General features: G+C 38.0%; 1 protein-coding gene across 4 annotated transcripts; it reads left to right on the forward strand.

The window, feature by feature from the left end:
* Positions 1–907: 907 nt before the first annotated feature.
* On the forward strand, positions 908–22,284 carry LOC127971932 (rho guanine nucleotide exchange factor 37-like). Of its 4 annotated transcripts, none has more exons than XM_052575266.1 (13): positions 908–1,388; positions 7,615–7,898; positions 8,515–8,644; positions 9,288–9,435; positions 9,575–9,774; positions 10,584–10,714; positions 10,858–10,962; positions 11,255–11,368; positions 13,067–13,384; positions 15,439–15,567; positions 16,641–16,836; positions 18,452–18,621; positions 19,897–22,284. In XM_052575266.1, exons 2-13 carry the CDS (start codon positions 7,626–7,628, stop codon positions 20,104–20,106), a joined length of 2,124 nt encoding a protein of 707 aa, XP_052431226.1. In that variant the 5' UTR covers positions 908–1,388; positions 7,615–7,625; the 3' UTR covers positions 20,107–22,284. The 4 variants fall into 4 exon arrangements, with proteins under 4 accessions (XP_052431226.1, XP_052431224.1, XP_052431227.1 ...); XM_052575264.1 differs by having other exon boundaries at positions 908–1,376; XM_052575267.1 differs by lacking the exon at positions 908–1,388 and adding an exon at positions 1,486–1,696.
* Positions 22,285–22,586: the final 302 nt, after the last annotated feature.

Below are 22,586 nucleotides of genomic sequence, written 5' to 3' on the forward strand. Positions count from 1 at the left end.
TGCATAGTCACGACGTTACCGTATTTTCTTTACTTTCTCAATTGCCTGTGCAAAATTTACATTAAATATCTTTGCTACTCTGACAAAAAATAGACCTTTCTAAGAACAATTTAAGATGATTTATGATGCTGTTGTCACAAAAGTAGCTCTGAAACTGTTTAATCTAGAGCAACATGTAAAGGGATTTTTTTTACTCTCGCTCTCTCTATGCAAAATATATTTTTGAAATATGTATAATATGTTTATTTATTTATTACTTTTTGTTCTTTCATTTAAAAAAGCATGTTTGTAAGTCTAAAATACATTGGGGAGTTAGTAAAAACACCACAAACATTTAACTAATTATATATATATATAAGTTTAAGAATGAATGAATGAATATTGACGAAAAAAAAAATACTGTCTGGTTTAGAAATTGATGTTTGGTCGTGTTAATTGATGTAATTTATCCACTGTAATTTAGCCTTTTATTTGCATGTTTAAAAAATTATAAATATTGTGACCTATTATTTGTTTTATGTTTTTTTTTTCCTCCCTAAGAATTAGAATGGCTCAAATTAAACAAGGGTCTTAGATGTATAGTATATGACATTAAAATACAGAAAATTAAAAAATGCATGTTTCCTGTGGTATGTGGTAAGAACAGCAATCTGTATTTGTCTGTATTTGTCTATAAATCTAACTGTATAGGGCAAAAATCTTTTTAAAATCCAGATTTACAATATTAGGCATAACGTCAAGTCACCTTTATTTATATAGTGCTTTAAACAAAATACATTGCGTCAAAGCAACTGAACAACATTCATTAGGAAAACAGTGTGCCCCAACTTTTGACTGGCATGCATGTATGGTTTTACAATAAACAGTAAATAGTCTAAGCCTAATTTGAGATGTGGCCTACATAGATTCCATTAGCACTCAGCTGTACCCCAGGCGACCACGCGATGTCTCTGTTTCCCAAATAAGCGGAGTGAATCGTGCTCTTCTGCCTTGGCAACGATCTGTCCTCTGATGAGTCTGCATTATTGCTCTTCTGCGTGCGCTTAAATAGATATCTCTAATAATATGTCTAGGAAATCAACGCCACGTCTCTGAGATGGTACACTGCCGCATGCATTCGGGTTAATATCCGAATAACAAAAACAGTTATGTCATACTTCGCATGACTCAGCGCACCTCTCCCGCTCGCGCGTCGCGGTATGATCGGAATGCGTGACGCGGCCTGCGCGTGAACCTGGACCGTAAGAACAGGTGATACTGAAGGACGCAGCATCTGTCAGTGTCGATCTCGAGTTCTAGTTGTTGAACTTCACAGAGCGTTGACATGTTTGTGGTCTCGGTGTCGTCCAGGGAAACAGCGCTGTGAACTCGTCCAGGTAAGAGCGCAGGTGAGACGCGCGCGCGTGCGCGTGCAGCTGCTACACAGAGTCTCGGCTAGAAACTAACATTCACTCAGAACCAAAGTCCTGTCATTATTCACTCACCCTCGTTTTCTGTCAAGCCCGTTTGACTTTCTTTTTCACGAGGAATACAGATGAAGGAGTTAAGACTGGATGACAGTCTCAGTCATCATTCACTTTTACTGTCTGGAGAAAGATGGATTACAAACCAAAGTCAATCTGTTTCGAGCATCCTCTGTAAAGTCTCTTCATTTGTGTTCCTAGAAAGATAGTTAAGCGTTTGAAATAACATGAGGGTGAGAAAACAATTCTTTCTTTCTTTAAACAGAGTTATAACTGCTTCAATGTCATTAAGGAGTTTCTTTATATATTTTTTATTATTGGGCTTATTATGTACCATGTTATTAATGGATTAACGTAGAGGTTTATTTTTCATATTCAATTCGTTCCGTGAATCGAACTCTTTGATTCTCATGTGCAAAGTGGCTCATATAGATTAGTAAAGTTTATCTTATACGTTCTGTGTTATCACTAAAGGTGTCTTCGCTTAAGATATTTTAAAACCATATTCGTAGTGTGTAGTGTTGTTTGTATTTTTCTTTCTGCCACATTAATAACTAAACTGAAAAGCAGTGGTGGACGAAGTACACAAATCAAGTACTTGAGTAAAAGTACAGATACGTATAATAAAATATTACTCCAGTAAAAGTAAAAGTAGCTACTCCTTTTTCAATTTTACTCAAGTGAAAGTACAAAAGTACTAAAATGTTTATGTACTTAAGTAAAAAAGTACTGAAAGATAGATGTTTGCAATTTTATATAGGCTAATTTAATTTTATATTAGCACATTTGTTTTATTTTTTTTATAATCCTACTGCTCAAAATACCTGGGATTTTTTCCAAAATAACCACTATATGGAGTCAAGATATATTTTTGTTGTTGATATGGACTACGTTGATGAGAGTAATGTTCACTGTGAAGCTTACACTGTGATGTACCTGAGAGAAAACAGAGATGACCATCTGATTTTCACCAGTAAGAACAAAGTATTTTAAAGCTTGTTGTTTTACAGAACATCACAGTTATATATGACATGATAGTAAGGCCTGAACATTTTAAGGAAAATATAATTATATTTTCATAATGATTTTTTCCTTCTCAAACCTTGTCTGGGGTGTAAAAACACCACTGGCCAAATGGGGTGCATCTCTTCCCCTCTTTGATAATTACTGTAGTTACCATGTTCTGAACATCACATCCTTTCTTTTGTCGCTAGATGTAATCTATATACACATATATATATATAGGTGGTTGAATAAAAATATTTGGACCGAGTCGCGACCATTCTCCGAAGTGGCGATCTGATTCAACCGAGTCGCGAACAGGCTCCGAAGTGCCGATCTGAATCAACCGAGTCGCGAACAGGCTCCGAAGTGCCGATCTGAATCAACCGAGTCGCGAACAGGCTCCGAAGTGCCGATCTGAATCAACCGAGTCGCGAACAGGCTCCTAAGTCCCGATCTGAATCAACCGAGTCGCGAACAGGCTCCGAAGTGCCGATCTGAATCAACCGAGTCGCGAACAGGCTCCGAAGTGCCGATCTGAATCAACCGAGTCGCGAACAGGCTCCGAAGTGCCGATCTGAATCAACCGAGTCGCGAACAGGCTCCGAAGTGCCGATCTGAATCAACCGAGTCGCGAACATGCTCCGAAGTGCCGATCTGAATCAACCGAGTCGCGAACAGGCTCCGAAGTGCCGATCTGAATCAACAGAGTCGCGAACAGGCTCCGAAGTCCCGATCTGAATCAACAGAGTCGCGAACAGGCTCCGAATTACCGATCTGAAAACTTCCGACCAAAGAATGTAAAAAAAAATAAATAACTCAATTTCTCTAATAACTCTAATAACTCTACAAATCTATGAAAGACTCAGATCACGTGTCTAAAAATAAATCGCTATAGTAAAAGAGAAGTAATAAGAGGAGTGAAGTTTCCTACCGTTCTGCTGTGTTTGGTCCTCACGCGCGTCTGACGCTCCGCGGCGCGTCTCCGCCCCTCACACGCGCGTTTACAGCGCTAAATTAATCATCTTTGCTAATTATTATACATTTACTTCATTGTCAGCTCCAGGTACTTCATTTATTATTGTTCATTGAACTGTTTGAAACAAAAAAAGGTTGTATTTCAGTAATAATTCTAAATTATCAAAATAAAATATATAAAATAATGGTTTCTATTTTAATATCCTTTAAAATATAATCTCTTTCTGTGATGTGCGCTGTATTTTCAGCATCATTCCTCCAGTCTTCAGTGTCACATGATCTTTAGAAATCATGAAAATATGATGATTTATTATTAGAACTATTAATAGTTGTGCTACCAAATATTATTTTGGAATCTGTGATCTGTGAAAGTGTTTTAAAGTTTGTGGTTTTACAGAACATCACAGTTATATATGACATAATAATAAGGCCTGAAGTTAGGAAGAACATTTTAAGGAAAATATAATTATATTTTCATAATGATTTTTTTCTTTCTCAAACCTTGTCTGTGGTGTAAAAACACCCCTGGCCAAACGGGGTGCATCTCTTCCCCTCTTTGATAATTACTAGTTACCATGTTCTGAACATCACATCCTTTCTTTTGTCGCTAGATGTAATCTATATACACATATATATATATAGGTGGTTGAATAAAAATATTTGGACATTATTTATAAAAATTACCTCAAGTTAGCACCAGCAAGCTTGTTAGCTAGACATTTAGCATCAGCTACAATATTTACTTATTTTCAGTACCGTTATGAATAAACATGTCTGTCTAACGTTGTCTAGTTAATCCAAACAATATACATATGTATAACTTTACTGTTAATACACAATATAAAAACAGATGTCATGGTAGCATTTTAATAAAACTGTTAATATTATGGTAGCGGGGAATTTGGACATGCATGAGTTATTTTATTTAATCTGTGTTAGTTTAAGGTTATTTTATTTTATTTTTTAACCTAAAACACAGAGACGCTGATTGATGTGTCTGCATGTCAGCATTTCAGTGGGCTTAAACAGATCACTCTTTACAGCGGATTTAGTTCCCAAACAACTGACAATTTTGACCTAAATATGATTTTCAGTTACAATAATTAATCCTAAATTTCGACATTAATAACTTAGCAACATCAGACGCACGCGCGCTCACAAAATCTCCCGGTTCTTACTTCTGTAGACTCGCACTTAACGGTTCATTTGAATCAGTGAGTGGTCGACTCCAGAACAGCTGCAATCGGATCATTCTAATTCGTAAACGAATCGTTTGGTGCGATTCGCGATCCGATTAAAGTTTATTTTGAAAAGACTCAGTTCGTTCATGATGAATCAGACACCGCTTCTGCGTGTCGGAGCACGTGATATATTATAGGGAGTAACGATATGTTTTATGAAATGTAGTGAAGTTAAAAGTACGATCTTATGCTTTGGAATGTAGTGAAGTAAAAGTAAAAGTTACTCAAAATAAAACTACTCCAGTAAAGTACAGATACTTGAAAAATGTACTTAAGTACAGTAACGAAGTAAAGCTACTCCGTTACTGTCCACCACTGCTGAAAAGAAAGAAAACCTGTTCATTGTACAGCTGCAGTCGGAGGGGTTTTGTGCAGCTGACATGAACCTCAAGAAGAGAGCAGCATCTTCCAGTGTAATCTTCTCAAAACTAGTGTAAAGTTGGCATGAAACAGAAACTCAAGCTGTCTATTAACCTCTATTGTTAATTGCATATACAGTTCCAGTTATAGGACAAATTATTAGACAGTAATTGTGTACTTATTTGTAGGAATTCAATTATTCTTTCTTTGTTAACTGGCCTTTGGTAACTACTCTAAACATTTGCCAACATTTCGCTGAGGAATGTTCTGAAGAACTTTAACCACATTTTGTTCCTCTGAAGTTCCAAAAGAATCATTAATGGAATGATTCAAGAACTTAGTCATGAGGAGAATTCTGAATCCAAATCATTCAATTCTTTATGATTTCCATGCATATAGCCATCCAGAAACCATACGCAGCTCTTATCATGATATGTGACATAATAGTGTTTTAATCAGGTTTTTGAGTTATGAAATACTAACAGTGTTGTGATTGCAGCTAATCATTATAAATGCTTCATACTTTGCTGCATGCTCTTATTGACAGTAGATCTTTTAGTTTTTGGTTTAACCCACTTTTGCCATTCGTGCAAGCATGCAAATATTATTATTTCTTTAAAATCATTTTATGTTCCCGCATTTTTTTTTCTTCCATTTTTTAATTTTTATTTATTTAATCTGAAATCCTGTGTATTTATTTGTATGTCTAAATGTTTTCAGTGTGTTCTCAAACAGTGATGGGTAGATTATTTACAAAATGTAGTCTGTTATTGATCCATGACAAAAAAAAATTAATTATAGTAACGTTTTCCATTGCATTACACATTTATGTATAATAAGACTACTTGATTATATGAATGAATTTGCGCATTTTAATATGTTTGAAATACAAAAGTCTTCCAAAGACAAAGGACTGTGTGAATAACGTAATCATAATCAATAAAGAAGTATTATATGCAAGTACTTTAAAATATAATATATCGGATTGCGTAAGTTACTAAACAGCCTTGGTCTCAAACGTATAGACTGTAAGCTTCAAAGTTTATGGTTTCACTTTATATCAGTTTTCACCTATAATCTCGATGTTGGTTTTGGTTCACCCAAGACCATTTTTATCTTAGTGTGAAGAACATTTTTATAACCTGAACAGCCTTTTCCACTGTAAAGCACCTTTTGTGGCATGAAAAGGTTGCATGGATGGGAAAGGTTCTGTGTGGAACAGTAGAGTGTTGTCGTTAGGATGTATCTGAATCAAACGGTTGGGTTAAAAGGCTTTTGTGCTTTAACGACTCTACCATCAAGTTGGCGAGAATTTCCTGGCCACATGGGGCATTTGTTTACTGCTGTTGTGTAGGGTGTGTGTGTTTGTGTGAGAGTGTGTGTGGTGCACCAGCTCTTGAACCCCTGCCGTCCAATCAGCTTCATCCTGCCCAGGCGTCACTTCCTTCCCAATGGCTACTGCAGTCAATCTGTGTATTCATCCAAGCCTGTCTGTCTTTGTCCTATCCGGATCCCCACTGCTAAAATCCCACCTCCTCCCTGCTGACCCTCCCATCCCCCTTCCCACACACCCGTGCCACATGAGGCCCTGCAGTGTGACTCAGTGGACAAACTTACACCAGTCTGAGAGTCTGGGCCAAACACCTCAGTTTGCCAGCGCAAGAGACACACAGGGTTAGGCTTTCCCATTCCGTAAAGGTAATGATGCATTTGGTTGTTTTCTTTTAGCAAACCTGTCATTTCTTTACTCCTTCTTAAGTAGAGGTTTGTCATACTGCAGTGCAGCACTGTGAGAGATCTGTGTGTGCGAGCGTGCGCTCTGTGCAACATGCTGAGTTTGTGGTTTTCGCTTTGAGCAGGCTGGCCTTGAGCACTTGCTACAAGTATGTTGTTTCCTTATTAATGTCTACGGATGTGGTCAAAATTGAGCTTAAGAGAGTTTGTTTATTTGTAGAAGTGCATGCAGGTTTGTGTGCATGTGGGTGTAGCTGGAATTGTAACAAAGGTGTTGATTATAAATAGACCTGTAAGTTTCAGTAGCTGCACAAATATCATAAAGTTTGCTTAACCAGACTTTGACCTCACTTTTATTGCACTTTTAATGAGTTTATCTCAATGAACTGAATTGCAATCTAAAGCTGTCTTTGGTAGCATGTTTTTTTTCTTTTTTAATCTTTGGACACATGGTGTTTCACCCCCTCTGGATCGGTGAAAATAGAGCACTTATAATTAAGGTCCTTATAATGTGTCTGCATGGTTTATGTGTGCAATAGACTTGATTGATGAGAAGTTCAGAGCTGAAGTACTAAAATGACTAAAACTGAAAATGACAATGCACATATCAGAATGATAAAAAAATAAAAAAATATATAGTAATAAAAATATAAAAAAGCCGCTATTTCAATACTATAGAAATAATATTAATAACACTTAATCAAGCTACAGAATATTCTCCAAGTATATGACTCCTAATTGCATATTTGAAGGGTTAAATGCATGTTGTGCATCACTTTTACATACATTTCATTAGAAATGTAAAAACTGTTTAACTTCCTCAATGTTCTTTTTAGAAGTCCCTGCCATGGCGAATTCCCTGAAGGCAAATGTAACACTGAAGGCAAAGAAGGAGATCAGAGAGGAGAAAGAGGGAGCTAGAGAAATGGATGACGCCTTGGATGAGCCTGCAGAGGAGGAAGATGATGAAGAGGAGAGGAAGGCCCGGGCCGCAGCGAGAGAGAGAGCCGCTCAGAGACAGCTCATGACGATAGAGGAGCTGGTGCAGACTGAGAGGAACTACCTGAAACATCTGCACCTCTGTACGGTCACCATCCACAGCAACCTGCAGAAACTACAGGTAGACAAGCTCCCTAGCATCACATCCATGAAACTGCAGCAAAAGTCCTGATTTAACTCATAAGACCAACAGCCTTGTGTGTTTTATGTTGCTTCCACCACCACTGAAATACAAGCTCTCTGAGATCAATCTTATATTATTACAAACACAGTATAAAAACCATTATGCCTATGGAGAGTCCCTACAAGGATAGCTAACCAGATATGTGTGTGCGTGCATTCATAAATTCATTCAAATTCAGTGTTTGTTTGTTTTTTGAAACATTAGCATCAAAAAATGTTGTTCTTACACTAGCTACAGACCACAAATATTAACAGATATAATAAAAAACCAAGCAAATGTATATTAAACATTATACACAAAATGAATATTTAAGGGACAAAATATATAAAAAAAATATGACAACATCAAATGAATAATAATATTATTATCTTCAATCCAGCTGAGAGGAATGTGAAATAAAATAGTTAAAAAAAAAAAAAATATATATATATATATATATATATATATATATATATATATATATATATATACTATTATTACTGAGTGTATATCTCATAAAGGAGACTGAATGATTTAGCTTTGATAAGATCATATATTATTGGGTCTGTTGCAGCCTCCTCCTCCAAACCTGGAGAACATGTTCCAGCACATAGATGAAGTGATGGATGTTTCCAGCAGACTCCTGAGCCTCCTCGACCAGACACAGATTCATCACAGCGACCCCAAATACCTGGAAACTCTCTGTGAGTACAACCCGACCGGCTGGAATTTCCAGTTCAATTTTAGTTTACTGTCACTCTCTCTGTGTGACACAGATTAAAATATCTTTACCCTTGAGATCATGAGTCAAGAATCCAGAAGTTTAGTTTCAAGATGATGAAGAATGATGATGTATGATGCATGGAATGTTTACATTTCTTTGCATTCTTTTTGGAGCTTGACGATCTAAATAACCATACACTCCCACTACTGTTGAAAAGTCTGGTGTTGGTTTAATTTGTAATTTTTTTTTTTTTTCAAGGAGTCTCATATGTTCACCAAAGCTACATTTGTTTGATGATTAACACAGTAAATCAAAAATATTATTACAATTTAGAAAAACTGTTTTCTATTGAAGTATATTGTAAAATGTAATTTATTTCTGTGATGCAAAGCTGAATTTTCATCATCATTACTCCAGTCTTCAGTGTCACATGATCTTCAGAAATCATTTGAAATAAATTGTAATGCTGTAAGTGTCTTTACTGTTACCTTTAATCAATTTAATATGTCTTTGCTGAATAAAGCATTTTTTAAATACCTTTTTATACTGACCTCAAACTGCAGCGTATGTTGTATGGAAAAGATCTTGTTGTATATTACAAATGATCTTATTCTTTCTGTTAGGTGATTCTTTCCTGAGTCTGTCTCAAGACATAGAGATGGCTTATAAAGAGTATCTCGCCAACTACAACAACATCACGGCTCTAGAGAACAGCTACAAACAGAAAGAGGCGCTGTGGGTGGAAATGGTCCGAATCGTGAAGTCGTCAGCGTAAGTTCGTGAACAACAACCTACTGTGGTTGTGTCGAAACTGAACGCTGTTGAGAGCAGGATGAGTTCCTAGACAAATACGCCAGTGTATTAGCCAACATTCCTGTCATTTCTGACCCCTGATCTGGTCTGTCTTCAGTCCTGATGTGAATGCATCCACTCTGAGCTTCTTCCTGGTGATGCCGGTTCAGAGAATCGCCCGTTACCCGCTGCTGCTCCAGACCATCCAGAAACACACAGACCCCGGGCACCCCGCGTACCCCTTACTGGAGCACACCGCTCACACTGCAGTCCAGATCAACTGCAGGATCAATGAATACAAACGCTTCCGTGAAGTCGGTGAGAACATGCTTGCCGTTTACTGAACCAAAGTATGCCAGTTCCTTGGGAACATCAGTAGGGCCATTCGAAATCTGTTTGATTGTTTCCCAAATTCCATTAGATTTTTTTCCAAATTCCATGTTTTCAGGTTGAAATTTTATGGAATTAAATTTTTTTCTGTTTATTTATTTTTTTTAATTTTTTAATAATGGTTAAATAAAATGTTATTCATTGAAAAGCATGTCTAATTAATTGAAAACATGAAACATATACAAGTTTAACACAAATATTTGTATTATTATTTTTGTTTTATTTAAATGTGTTTAGTTTTTTCCTCAAATACAGTTTTATTTTATTTTCCAAATTCTCTGTTTTCCTATCAGATTTCTGGATTCCATTTTAATGGTTTAATAACATTTCAATATAATTTTTTAAAAAATGTAAATTATTATTGTTTTAAACCATAATAAGAACTTTGTATGTGCGTTTATATTTTATGATGGTAGCTTTTCTTAAACAAAATAGTCAAAGCGAGCGTCATGTGGGCTTAAGTAGGAAAAACCACAGGTCTGTGCCATTCATTCACACAGACACACGCAGAACATGCAGATTCATTATTTAAATATTGTGTTTGGGGTTTAATATTCAGACGCTAGTCCATGTTGCCATTTGATTTAAATGTACTGACTATTTTTTTAAATTCCATAAGTAACATTCCATGTTAATTAGTAACATTCCGTCTGCCTTTTCCACGTCTGCACAGAAACATGAATAAAGTGCTTGAGGTTTTGCTTTTCTTCATTCTTCTCATTCTCTGACTGTCATAGCTGACAAATACAAGAAGACAGAGAACCTGACCATCAAGGACAAGATCAATCGGCTGAGTGGGCACAGCATTGCCAAGAAGACGGCCCGGTTCAGCCAGTACATAAAGCACGAGACAGGAATGGTGCCTAAGGTAGCTGCCTAAGAACAATGCTTCGTGTAAACAAAGGAACAGAAATGTTTGCCAAGTTGAAAGAACCACATTGTTCCTATAAAGCTTGTTGCCAGATGAGATGTTTTAACGATTATTTCTCTCTTTATACTTTTATATTGTAGTTGAAAGATGAAGAATTTGAAGCCCTTGCTGGCTTCTTCTTTGTCCTGGAGAGGGGCGTCTCAGAGCTTCACGATAACCTGGAGGCCTATCTCCACCATCTGCAGGTTTGGATTTAACATTCGTACTCTTAATGAGAGTAGTTAAAAACTCAAAAAGAGCTGATCCTCTCATTTGTTTTGGTGTTCCCCCAGTGTGAAGCCAGTACGCCTGTGGATCAAACTCTTAAGCATTTTCCATTGTTATTCCAGCTGCTGAATGAAAGGGAAATCAGTAGGAGGGTTGATCCTAGGGCAGATGGATGGGGTTACTGAAGAGTGTGAGGTTCAGAGGATGGCTGTGCACTTGAAGTGTTTGTAAAGATTTATTTAACCGCCTGAGCTCTGTCTCTGTGTACAGAGGTTCCTCCGCTGCAGACCAGAGGAAGCAGATCTTGATCTGGAAGGAGAGAAAACCGCCTTGTTCTCTAAAGAAATCACGGTGGCTCTCAGACAGTGGATCTACCCCTCATATGTAAGACCTTTACTATTGCTAGTGATAAAGTTGCAGTTCTTTTGGCTGAATAAAGATGCTGTGAGCTATTGAAAGTTGCTCGAACCAAGCACTTGAAACACACTTTTTGCCATTCACCAGTAAGGGGCGTGTCCACTCGTGATGGGGGAGGTGCTTGTTTTACATATCATGTTTATAAATCAGGAGGCGGAGCTATCAAGATATGGGTGTGATACATTTGGGTAGGGCATGTTTGATATAAAATATCAACAGAATTCAAGCTAAATTAGTATAAGACTTACATTATTTAAAATGGTGTGAATGAGACAAGGCTGTGAGTGACAGAATAACAGCCGACCCTTTGCAAAGGCCCCGCCCCCTTAGTTACCGTTGCTAGATTCAACAAACTAAGATGCTCTCATTTCACACATCATGTTCTCACGCAGTTAAAAATACATTGCGGAGCAAAGAGGAAACTGATAACGTGTTGATAAGACAGAGCATGTTATTTCTGATATGAGTGTCAGCTTTTTTTAAAGAAATTTAAACAGTAAATACCGTTTTAGGTCTTTAATGTTTCATGACGGATTAATGTTGCACACATGAACCCAGTCATCTCTTCCTATTTACTAGTTATGCCATGAAATGAATATACATCAGAAGGTATGTTGTTTTAACACGGAAGGGGTCAATACACATAATTTGTTCATGTTAATTTATTCTCCTGTCTGGTTTGTTTCATTAGACAAATTGTCAGATTTGGTGTTATGACTGGTCAGATCACCTGTCAATCAAACTCCTAAGCTAAGAATGAATTATTATTATAATTTTTTTTTTTTGTGTTTAATGTAATTTTGTAGGCCAGCCTGTAAATTATGATGAAACCTGGTTCCCTTGACAAAAAGTATTGCAGAAAATAAGCTCTGTGTCCAACAAACTTTTGCGCTATGTTCGTTTATGTGAATTTAAACCCCATGCGGCTATAAAAGCAGACTAGTGGGTAGATGAGTTTACTTGTTTGCTGTGATAATGTTTGATGTCCCAACAACCTCTTTCCTTCTAGTCCCATTAAGACGCTTGTTAGCAGCCATCTTTTCAAGACAAAACGTCCAAAAAATCCTTAGGTCACATTGATTTATTGTCTTGTAGAATAAGGTGTGAAATAATTTTGAGCCTCTGTTACAGACTTTATTTCAGACATTTAACCCAAAAACCCACGACACTGAAAGTGCAGAAGTGCTTCCTCTTTTCCAGGCTGTAGTACTCATTCCTGCCGCTCTCTGTAACACACTGTTCCTCGTTTTTGTACATCTCAGATTAAATATGGCATCTCTGACTAAAGTCTGGAACACCAACATTTGTCACAGCTTTGGTTATGAGACAGTATTTCTTCCCTGTGGTATTTCTATTCGCCACTTTAGTGTTTTTCCATATCAGTGTCTAATCGATCTGGAACCAACAGTGCTCCAAAAACACCATGTATCATGTAACGTTACTAATTTTTCCAAGATCTTATATCTGTTTACCAGCCTTTGAAATTATGCTACTACTATACAGCACCCATTTCAGTGGAATGCTTTATATGAGAAGACCGCAGTGATTTATTTAAAGTAACTAGTTTTTATTAAATCGCTGATCAGTTGTCAGTAATTGATTAAACATCTTGGGTATCTGGTCTTCTATGCTTACCTTGTACATCTCCTTTGCTGCCGCTTACAGGAGGAGCGTTTGAAGACTTTAGTCTTTAAGCCCTTGAGCTCACTGCAGGAACTGATGGCAGGACCACGCAACCTCATCCGCAAACGTCAGGACAAGCTTCTGGACTATGAGCTAATCGAGGAGAAGAGTAACCTGAGCTTTGAGGAGCAAGCCATAGCGAACACCTACAAGACCATGAACACTCTCCTGCTGACCGAGCTGCCGCAGTTCAACGGAAAAGCCCTGCAGATCCTGTGGGCATCACTGGAGGCCTTCAGCGCCCTTCAGAGAGACCTGGCGGCTGATATGGAGCAGCTGGCCACCAGCTTCACCCATCAGGTACTTTTTACAGAAGAAGCTAAAATATTGAGGTTTAGAGATAACCAGGTGAATATTTAATTTCTGTATGGTCATAATTATTAGTTAAATTGTATTTTCAATTAAAAAAATAGCTAAAAATATATATTTTAGGTCAGTTGTTCTATATTTTGCTGTAGTGTGCCAGTAGGAAATATCAGTTTACATTCTATTTGCCTTTTTCGAAGGGTTAATTCAACCAAACATTAAAATGATCCCCAATGCATCTTGGGTTTATGTGACTTTCTTCTTTCAGACTAATCCAATCTGTGTTGTATTAAAAATTGTCCTTGCTCAATGCTCCTCCAAGCCTTTCGATGGGGGTAAGCGGGTGTTTGTAGTCAACAGTACAGAAGACATGAAATAAAGTGCTTGCATCCATAATAAAACGTCCCTCACACGGTTCCGGGGGGTGAATAAAGGCCTGCTGTAGCAAATCCATGCATTTTTGTAAGATAAATATCCATATTTCTTTTCTGCTGACTGTCGTACTCAGAAGTTGTTCAGGCAGATGACGTAGGATGTGTGCGTCGTGTATACGTCTCGGAGAATTGCTGGAGCAAAGGAAGCAAAGTTTCTTTACTTTAGCAAAGGAAAACCACCGGCGTTTTGTTTTGTTTTGTCTCCACGTTCGTCACTAATCACGCAACGCCGACGTCTTGCGTCATCCGCAGGAGCGGCTTCCATGTACGCCAGTCAGCGGAAGTGAGAAAAAGTGTATTATATCTGAACTATGGATATTTATCTTACAAAAACACATGGATTCTGGATCTGTGTGAGGGACGTTTTATTATGGATGTGCACGCAGTTTGTTGATAACCAACACCTGCTTACCCACATTGAAATACTTGGAGGGGCCAGGACAATTTTTAATATAACTCCGAATGGATTTGTCTGAAAGAAGAAAGTCACATACACCTAGGATGCTTTGAGGGTGAGTAAAACACAGGCTTTAACTGTAATAATCCAGTGAGATTTTTGTCTGAGATCAGACATTGTTACACACAGAGATCTGATCTGATCTTAATTCAGTCTGTCTGGAACGACATGAAGAAACAGAACACACTGAGACTAAATCTGTGGCAAACTGTGGCAACATCTAAAAGATGTTATGTCAGGTATCATAAATGGGTTTTCTTTATCAGTTAACTTCTATTAACTAAATTAAATGAAGGTGCATAGTTTTGCAATCAGGTTTCTTGAAGTGTCTTGGAGAGTCCACTTTACACTGTCTGCCAAAAAAAAAAAAAAAGTTGCACGCACTAATATTTAATTGGATGCCCTTTAGTTTCGATAACATTGTATACTCCTTGTGGCATTGTTTCCACAATGTCTTACAATGTCACAACATTTAATTCCATCAAGAGCTGCATTAATTTTTGGCTGAAATCTTTAGTTTGCAAGAGTCAAACCACTCTGTACAGTCAACTCCAGCACATCCTAAATACTTTCACTAGAGTTAAGCTCAGGACTCTTGATTCCCCATGCTCACTGAACCGCTATTTCACAGTTAATCTTGACCTTGTCATCCTGGAATATGAACATAACAATGACTTCTAACATGACTGTTTAAGAAATGGAAAGCTACACACTCCATCAGTTAGGGTTAAATGAATTGTTGCAAATCATATAACAACATGAAAGAAACATATGAATCACTGCAATAATGACCCAGTCCGAAACTCTTCAGTATTTGCTTATTTTAATCCAAATTGTGACTTCATTTTTATTTATTTTTTTGGCCAGGCAATGCATAAATGATTATACTATGTGTGTGTGTGTGTACGTGTATGTGTATTTGTAATTGGTTTTTTTTTTTGTAAGATTTTTTTGTGAGATTCACCTTCACAGTAATGCATCCTCATGATTTTAGTTACACTTGAAAACACATCGGTTTCAGAAACTGTTGGACATTCTTCTGTGTAATGATCCACCATTGAACGACACCACGAGCGTGTGGCTGGAAAAGCGCTCTTAAATGTAGCTGTGTGCAGCAGGCTGGCGGTGTTCATGAATTGCTCTCTGTCTCCGGGCAGCTCCCACACAGTTATTTGGAGGACGGTGAGTTCTGGAAGTGGGCAGAGACCTCGGTGCTGGAGGGTTCGAGGAGGATGGAGAGCCTGTGTCAGAGTGTTCAGGACGAGCTCAATGCTCCCATTGTGCAGGTCAGTTCCAACACAGAGACGCATTATTGTTTGTCGTTGGGTGGAGATGTCTTCCTACGGGACAGTTAGTTTGCTGGAATAAAACCACAGCCATTCATTCATCTTGATATAGTTTAGCCCTCATGTGTTTTGCATCAGTCTATTCATTAATTATGAACATACCTTAGTAAAATATATTATGTCCTGAGGGTACTGTGTTATGGGTGGCCCTCAACAGCTGCCTCTCATTTAGTGAAATTTGAGGGAAAATATACTACCGGGCAAAGAGACACATCTGCTCATTCTTTATTATTCATATTAGCTACATTTTAGAATAATAGCAAAGTAATTAAACTGTCCGATATTATAAAAATGTTAACTATGGGATGTACGCTATCGTTTAAATGTTAGAAGATTTTCTATGGATTTTGAAATAAGCCACAAAGGCTGCATTTGTTTGATCAAATATACAGGAAAAACTGTATATTTAAAAATGTATTTAATTGTCTGCATTATTACTCCAGTGTCACATGATCCTTCGGAAATCGGTCTAATATGCTGATTTGATGCTCAAAACCCCAAACTTTTTTTGGTTGTGTAATATATGTGACCGAAAATATTCGGGATGGAGCATGATCTTATGCATCAGGAACTGATTGGTTTGTGAGAAGTTATAAACATTTTCATTAATGCATTCATGCAACCAATTTGACAAAGTGAAAATATTGGCTTAAATAGAAATCAGGTAACATCAGGCATTGGACAAATTAAATGCTTCAAAATGAATTATCAGAAAATAAAATCTGTTTGAGAGGAGATTGTGAAAACAGATAATGAGAGGTGCTCTGTGATCTTCAGAAGGGCAGTGTGTTTGAATGTAGATCACGGATGGAAAACCTTGCAGTGTATTGCTTCATGTTCAATTCCCATCTCATTTTTTTATTATTTTTTTGTGCTCCAGCATTGTAATTACTATACTTCTACTCATTTCACGGACATTTGCATTTTAAATGAATTTATGCAGCTGTATGTAACTTCACATTCAGTATGAGTGGGTAGGAGATCAGGGTTTTTTCATGTGTGTGTCGTCTCAGGCCCTCAACACCGTGTGTGAGCAGCGTCTCAAGGCTCTGACCGCCAAACACGGCTTGGAGAAGATCTTCCAGCTGACAGGCCCTGTGGTGGGCACCCGTGACCTTGACCTGACCCTCAACAAGGGAGAGCTGGTGGCTGTCATCAGTGAGATGGACACGCGAGGAGACCGGCGCCGCTGGCTGGTGGATGCAGGAGGTAAAACTGGGGAGAAATAAGTCAGAATCCAGTTTAGGTTTTACTGTGACTCTCACATAACGCATACAAATAGACATACAGGAAATTCCTGTTTGCATCAAGAAGATACAGAAAAATATTTAAACGAAATTCAAACAAAATATCTTTTTTATTATATTGGTCTTTAAAAACATAATGCAGACATTCGCATTCTGAATTGCAAAATACAAACCTTTTGATAATAGTTAATAACGCTCATGCAAACACTCAATAAAACTCATCTGAAAATACAGATAACACTTGCTTTAATGCAACAGAACTGATTTCAGTTGAACTGAACTATTTGTTTTGTTCTCTGAGGTCAACAGGGGTTAAAGATTTCCGTCAATTGTAAAACATGAGGGGAAAAGAAACACCGCAGTGCATTGTTGTTCTGTCGCGTCCGGCTCCTGATATAAGATTAAGGGGTGACCAAAGTGATATCTGGGGCTGAGAAATTATTATTATTTTTTTTCAATTAATCTTTATTTTTTATTTTTATGACATTAATTCAATATCGATTCTCAAAAGCCGTGAATCAATCTTTTCTGATAATTATTTCAGCAAACATTGAAAAGAAGATTTGATAAATGTAAATCTTCTCCTCTAGATGCGCAAAAACGCTATACAGTATTAGCATGTTTGCGTGTGCATGTGTGAATTCTGCAGAGGCGGTGCTTATTCACACGATTACATCATAGAGTGGTACATCACAAGCTGTTTTTAGACTATCCAGAAAGTTTTGAGGTCTAAAACCTACAGGATGTTTTAATAGCACAGTAACCTCATACATGTCAAAGGATTGAATAATTTCTCAGCTCATGACCTCTTTAAAGAAAATTATTTGAGAATACAAATTACATTTGTGTGTGTGTGTGTTTGCACCAAGAAGATACAGAAAAATATTTAAACGAAATTCAAACAAAAGGTCTTTTTTATTATATTGGTCTTTAAAAACATAATGCCGACATTCGCATTCTGTATTGCAAAATACAAACCTTTTGATAATGTTTTGTTAATAACACTCACTCTAACACTCACACAAATTGAATTTTTGATGTTGTAATAATAGTGCATCTGTTGGAATAGAGTGCATCTAGTGTAAATGTGTTTTAATCAATCAGATTTTATAACTTATAACATATCTCTTGGTATTTACCGTTTTGGCTGTTATATATTCCTTGTACTCAGAGACTCAAATGCCATCTCTTCCAGCAGCCAGATTCAGAAACAAATCTCATATTTGATTAATTTTTTTAATTAAACTGCTGAACTAAGGTATTTTGATCAATTGTCAATTGTTTTTCTCACTCTTAATTATTGATAATCTGTTAATCTTCAATCTAACCTTCAAAAACATTGTTTTAAATTGATAGGCCATGTTTAAGTAAGCATACAAAGACTGGACAGAGTTTTATCTTTTTTATTTTTTTGGTTTGTGTGCGTTTCATTGCTGTTGAAAGTCTTTGACAGTGCTGGGAGTGACATCTGCTGGTTAAACACAGTTAAAGCACATAACAGCCTGCAGAACAGAAACACTGAAATGAGCAGATTTGAGGATCTTCATAGGTTTTCTATTTTTATTTTTCATCTTCAGGCCCGAGGGGATATGTGCCTGCTTCAAAACTGGCACGTTACCACCAGATCACCTCTGACCCGCCGCAGTCTCCTCATCTGAACGTCATACCCAGCGGTCCAGGGCCACGGAGACACTCCTACACCCCCGGAGCCCAGCCGCTGCTGACCACGACTACGCCCTGTTTTCAGGTGACTGACACACACAGGCTCCCACACGCCTTCGACTGACAGGTCACGAGACCGCCGCGTTACTCGCTCTGATTCAAGCGTCAAACAGAACGAGGCCTCTGGAGATTGATGCCAGCTCTGCAGTATCTCATGATCATCAATCACACACACTTCAGCATTTGTAAATTCAGTATTGGAGGAACAGAAATGAACTGCCGCTCATTGTCAGCAGAAGTGAAATACGCTATCACGGACACCTACACACACACACACACGCACAGATTCATTCATCTGCATGATCTGCCTGTCAAGTGCTTCTCTATCATCGTGGCTTCGTGTTTAAGAAAGCAGAAATGTCGGCAGTAGCTTTTGACTGTGATATGACCGTTTTTTTCAAAGCAATCTTCACAGTTGTTTATCATTGTGAGAGTGCAAATGATACACAGACCGGCTAACATTATGACTCCTCAGATGAATTAGATATCCTGCTTTTTAGATGTTGCCTCGAATGGAAATGATATAACTTTGCTTTTGCAAGGTGTTGTTTTTCAAAACAAATATTTTCTGAAGAAAATGTGACTGGTGTTTTGCCCATTGCTCAGCACTATGATGCTAGCAGGATGTGAGTGTTGCTTTCAGTACATTGCTAAGTGGTTGCATACGTTCTCAAGTCCAAAAAAAAAAAAAGTATATTACTAAATATGATTCAGGGCCCTTTAGAAGAGATTTTTTTTTTTTTTTACTTTTTTTCAACCAGTTCCAATTTTCTTTTTTTGAGAATATATTACACTCAAATGCATGCCACAATACAGAAGACGATATCTACTGCTACTTCAGTATCATTGCAACTTTAATTTTTCAATGACTTTAACATTTTGGGTTAAGGGTTCGTTTAAAACCCTATGAGCAAATATGATCAATAAGTGATGCTAGCCTTAAAAAACGCCAAATTACTGATATAACCCACAAGGGGGAGCACTTCAACTTATTTATCAGATTTTCTTCACAGCTCTTTTTTTGGTCTCAAACCTCCTTTGACAACTTTAATTTCCTGACGAGCTATAATAAACAGCCCACTCCTAACACTTGAAAATATCTCAAGCACATACTGTGTAACCACTTACCTTTCGAATCTTAAAAGATGTTGTACATACTACACAACAGAGAGCACATATATCCTCTAGACAGAGGTTAGTGTCTCTGTTGTTTGTGTGGGTTTGTGTCAATCTGTTCTCCTAGCTCACATAATTTTTCCCATTACCATCCACACTGAAACTCTCCGTTCTGCATCTGCAGGTGTACGCGGGCTATGACTTCACTGCGAGGAGCGCTCATGAGGTTTCTCTGCGGGCCGGAGAGCAGGTGCGGGTGGTGGAGCCTCATGATAAGCGTGGAAACAAGGACTGGAGTCTGGTGGAGGCGCGTGGCCAGAGAGGATACGTCCCCTCTAACTACCTCGCCATCCTCCCCTCGGTGATCGCTTCTCCCACCTTCCCTTATCGCTAGAATATCATCATCATCTGCTGCTGATACGACTCTTCGTGCCAGTATCCAAACACACACGGAGCATGAGAAACACTTTCCCTCGTGAGGTGGCGATGGCTGCTGTTTGGTGCATCATGTACTGGAGTGGTGCTTGGGCCCTGCTGTGGAGTGCTCGTCCATGTACTTGATCTTCCTGGGGCCGTTACTGCTGGAGATGGTTTTATCCAATGAGAGAAGAGCTGGCGTTGAAGCACATGGCTGCTGAAGGAGTGTACGGTTTCCTACGATTACCACTTGGATCCACACCTCAGCTGTCCATTGAAACGATGTGTTTGTGCCTGGAAATGCTTTGCTATTGAAATGGAGAATATTTGGGTTTCTACTGCTGACGATGGATCTCATTTTTTGAGTCAGACCTCTATTGCACTGGTTTCCAGCCCACTTGAGATGACTAACATGCAGACAGAATTTTTATAAAATGCTCGTCTGTGCACCATTTTAATAATACTTGCTAGTTTTTAGTTATTTAAATTTGTACTGTGGATCTAAAAAGTATTTGGACACTTGGTCATTAATGCATAGATGATGAAATATCAATCCAAATGATGTTCCTAAAACTATACAAAAAATCTTTAAGCAGAACATCACTGAAAATGCGTGAACTTCAAATTCTTGATTTATATATATATATTTATTGCTTTGGCTTATATCCAGTTGGCTTCTGTGACATATTCATGTCTGGATTTAATGTCTACTGTATATGAAATTATCATTAACTGGTCTTTATTTGACAAAATATGATTGCCAGTGTCCACAAACTTGCAAGATTACTGAGTGCAATGTTGTTTTTTTTGTTAACAATTTTACATTTTCTTTAAAGTACTGTAATTCAGTTACAAATTATATGAAGTAATAGTGTTTTACAGTAGTTATTTTACAGATTTAAAAAAAAGTTGAATCAAGTTACTGTTATGAAATACTCGTATGGTTATGATTTGTTTGCAGATGCTTTTTTGGATTGATATTTATTTGTTTATGCAATGGCGTTCATACATATTTAATCGTGTCTTAAGTGTCCAGATACTCTTTGGAGCCGGTGTGTGTGTGTGTATGTCAAACACACTGTAACGATGAAGAATCATTAAGCTAATCTCATTGCTTGCATGCAGATTCGGTTCTGGCTGCTGCATCGTGCTTGTACAGTGACCTCATAATCTCTGAGATGAAGAACTCAACCCTTATCAAACAGATTGAAGAGTGCAGATGATTTGCTGCAGTGTCCGTCATGAACCTGCCTGCAGTTGCGTCTGCTGTCCACTGGAGGCACCAGAGCTCCCTCTGTGATTGTGAAGACTGCCATTGCTACATTAATCCTCCAAACAGAGTCGTATATTATTCATCTGATCCTCACAATCTCTTAACAGGGAGCCAGTGAGAGGAAGTACATTCAGCCCCTGAATAAGGCATCATCTGCACAAGATATTTATTTTATTTGTACCAAATGTCATTAAATCGATTCAGGCTTGAATCAACCCATCAGACGTGCTGCAATCCGTCTCGTATTTTCACACTTCTGCTATTCTGAGACGCATGAGCAGAAATTATTCATCAGAAGCAGCACGCAGCTTCATCTGAAGGTTTCCGTCTGACCTCTGAGTGCTCTATTTATGCCCAGCAGATTAAACCCTGACGCGAGCCAGACGGAGTATTTCCATCTGCTGCAGGGCTTTATTTTGGAGATGTGCATTGGGTTTGAGGCCACTTTTAACCCGAGTGCGTCTATTCCTCTGAGAATGTGTAAATGTCACGGCAGGGCTGATGATGACTGTGTTTTATCACGCTGCAGACAGAGCAGAGATGCTGCGGCTCGACGTCCGAGAGAGCACCGTCTGTCAATCTTTCCTGTTTCCATTAAGAGCTGTTTGTCAGCAAAGCTTTGATGCACTGAACCCCCACAGCTACCACTTCCTCTATGAGACAGAACTCAAAGCTCTATAAATACATTTCTCTGTTCAATAGTCTAAAAATAGCCTGCTAGTCGGCAGGATCCCTCAGTGGCTCCCCCTGTTGGAGCAGTTGGGGACTGCAGTGGCCCTCAATCTCTCTCTCTCCCTCTCTCTCTCCCTCTTTCTCTCTCTCTCTTTCTCTTTCTCTCTCTCTCTCTCTCTCTCTCTCTCTCTCTCTCTCTCTCTCTCTCTATCCATGGGGAAATGCTGCAGTAATTAGATATATTCTGTATACCTCACAGCATTACTATGAAGCACTTCCTTGTGGGAGAACAAGCAAACCCAACACCTCTGTTCCAGCTCCTGCATTAGATGTCTGTTTGTGTTCCTAATTGTCCAGTATTAATATCTGAACATGCTTTAAACAAGATTAAATTACTTGACGTTAAGATGTTTTTAGAGTTTGTTATTCTTTCCTCATTGGATTATTCATTAATTAATGCATTTTTAATGTTAAATTATTTATTTATTGTGGTTGGTTGGTTGTTTTAAGCA

The sequence above is a fragment of the Carassius gibelio genome, chromosome B14, assembly GCF_023724105.1.
Source record: "Carassius gibelio isolate Cgi1373 ecotype wild population from Czech Republic chromosome B14, carGib1.2-hapl.c, whole genome shotgun sequence".
Lineage (NCBI taxonomy): Eukaryota > Metazoa > Chordata > Actinopteri > Cypriniformes > Cyprinidae > Carassius > Carassius gibelio.

What these genes read in the sequence shown, in the direction of transcription:
- LOC127971932 (XM_052575266.1), top strand. Translation starts at nt 7,626, where the DNA reads ATGGCGAATTCCCTGAAGGCAAATGTAACACTGAAGGCAAAGAAGGAG. An exon ending in AGACAGGAATGGTGCCTAAG is followed by an intron (nt 10,715 to 10,857) that starts GTAGCTGCCTAA and finishes TTTATATTGTAG; the next exon opens with TTGAAAGATGAAGAATTTGA. An exon ending in TCAATGCTCCCATTGTGCAG is followed by an intron (nt 15,568 to 16,640) that starts GTCAGTTCCAAC and finishes GTGTCGTCTCAG; the next exon opens with GCCCTCAACACCGTGTGTGA.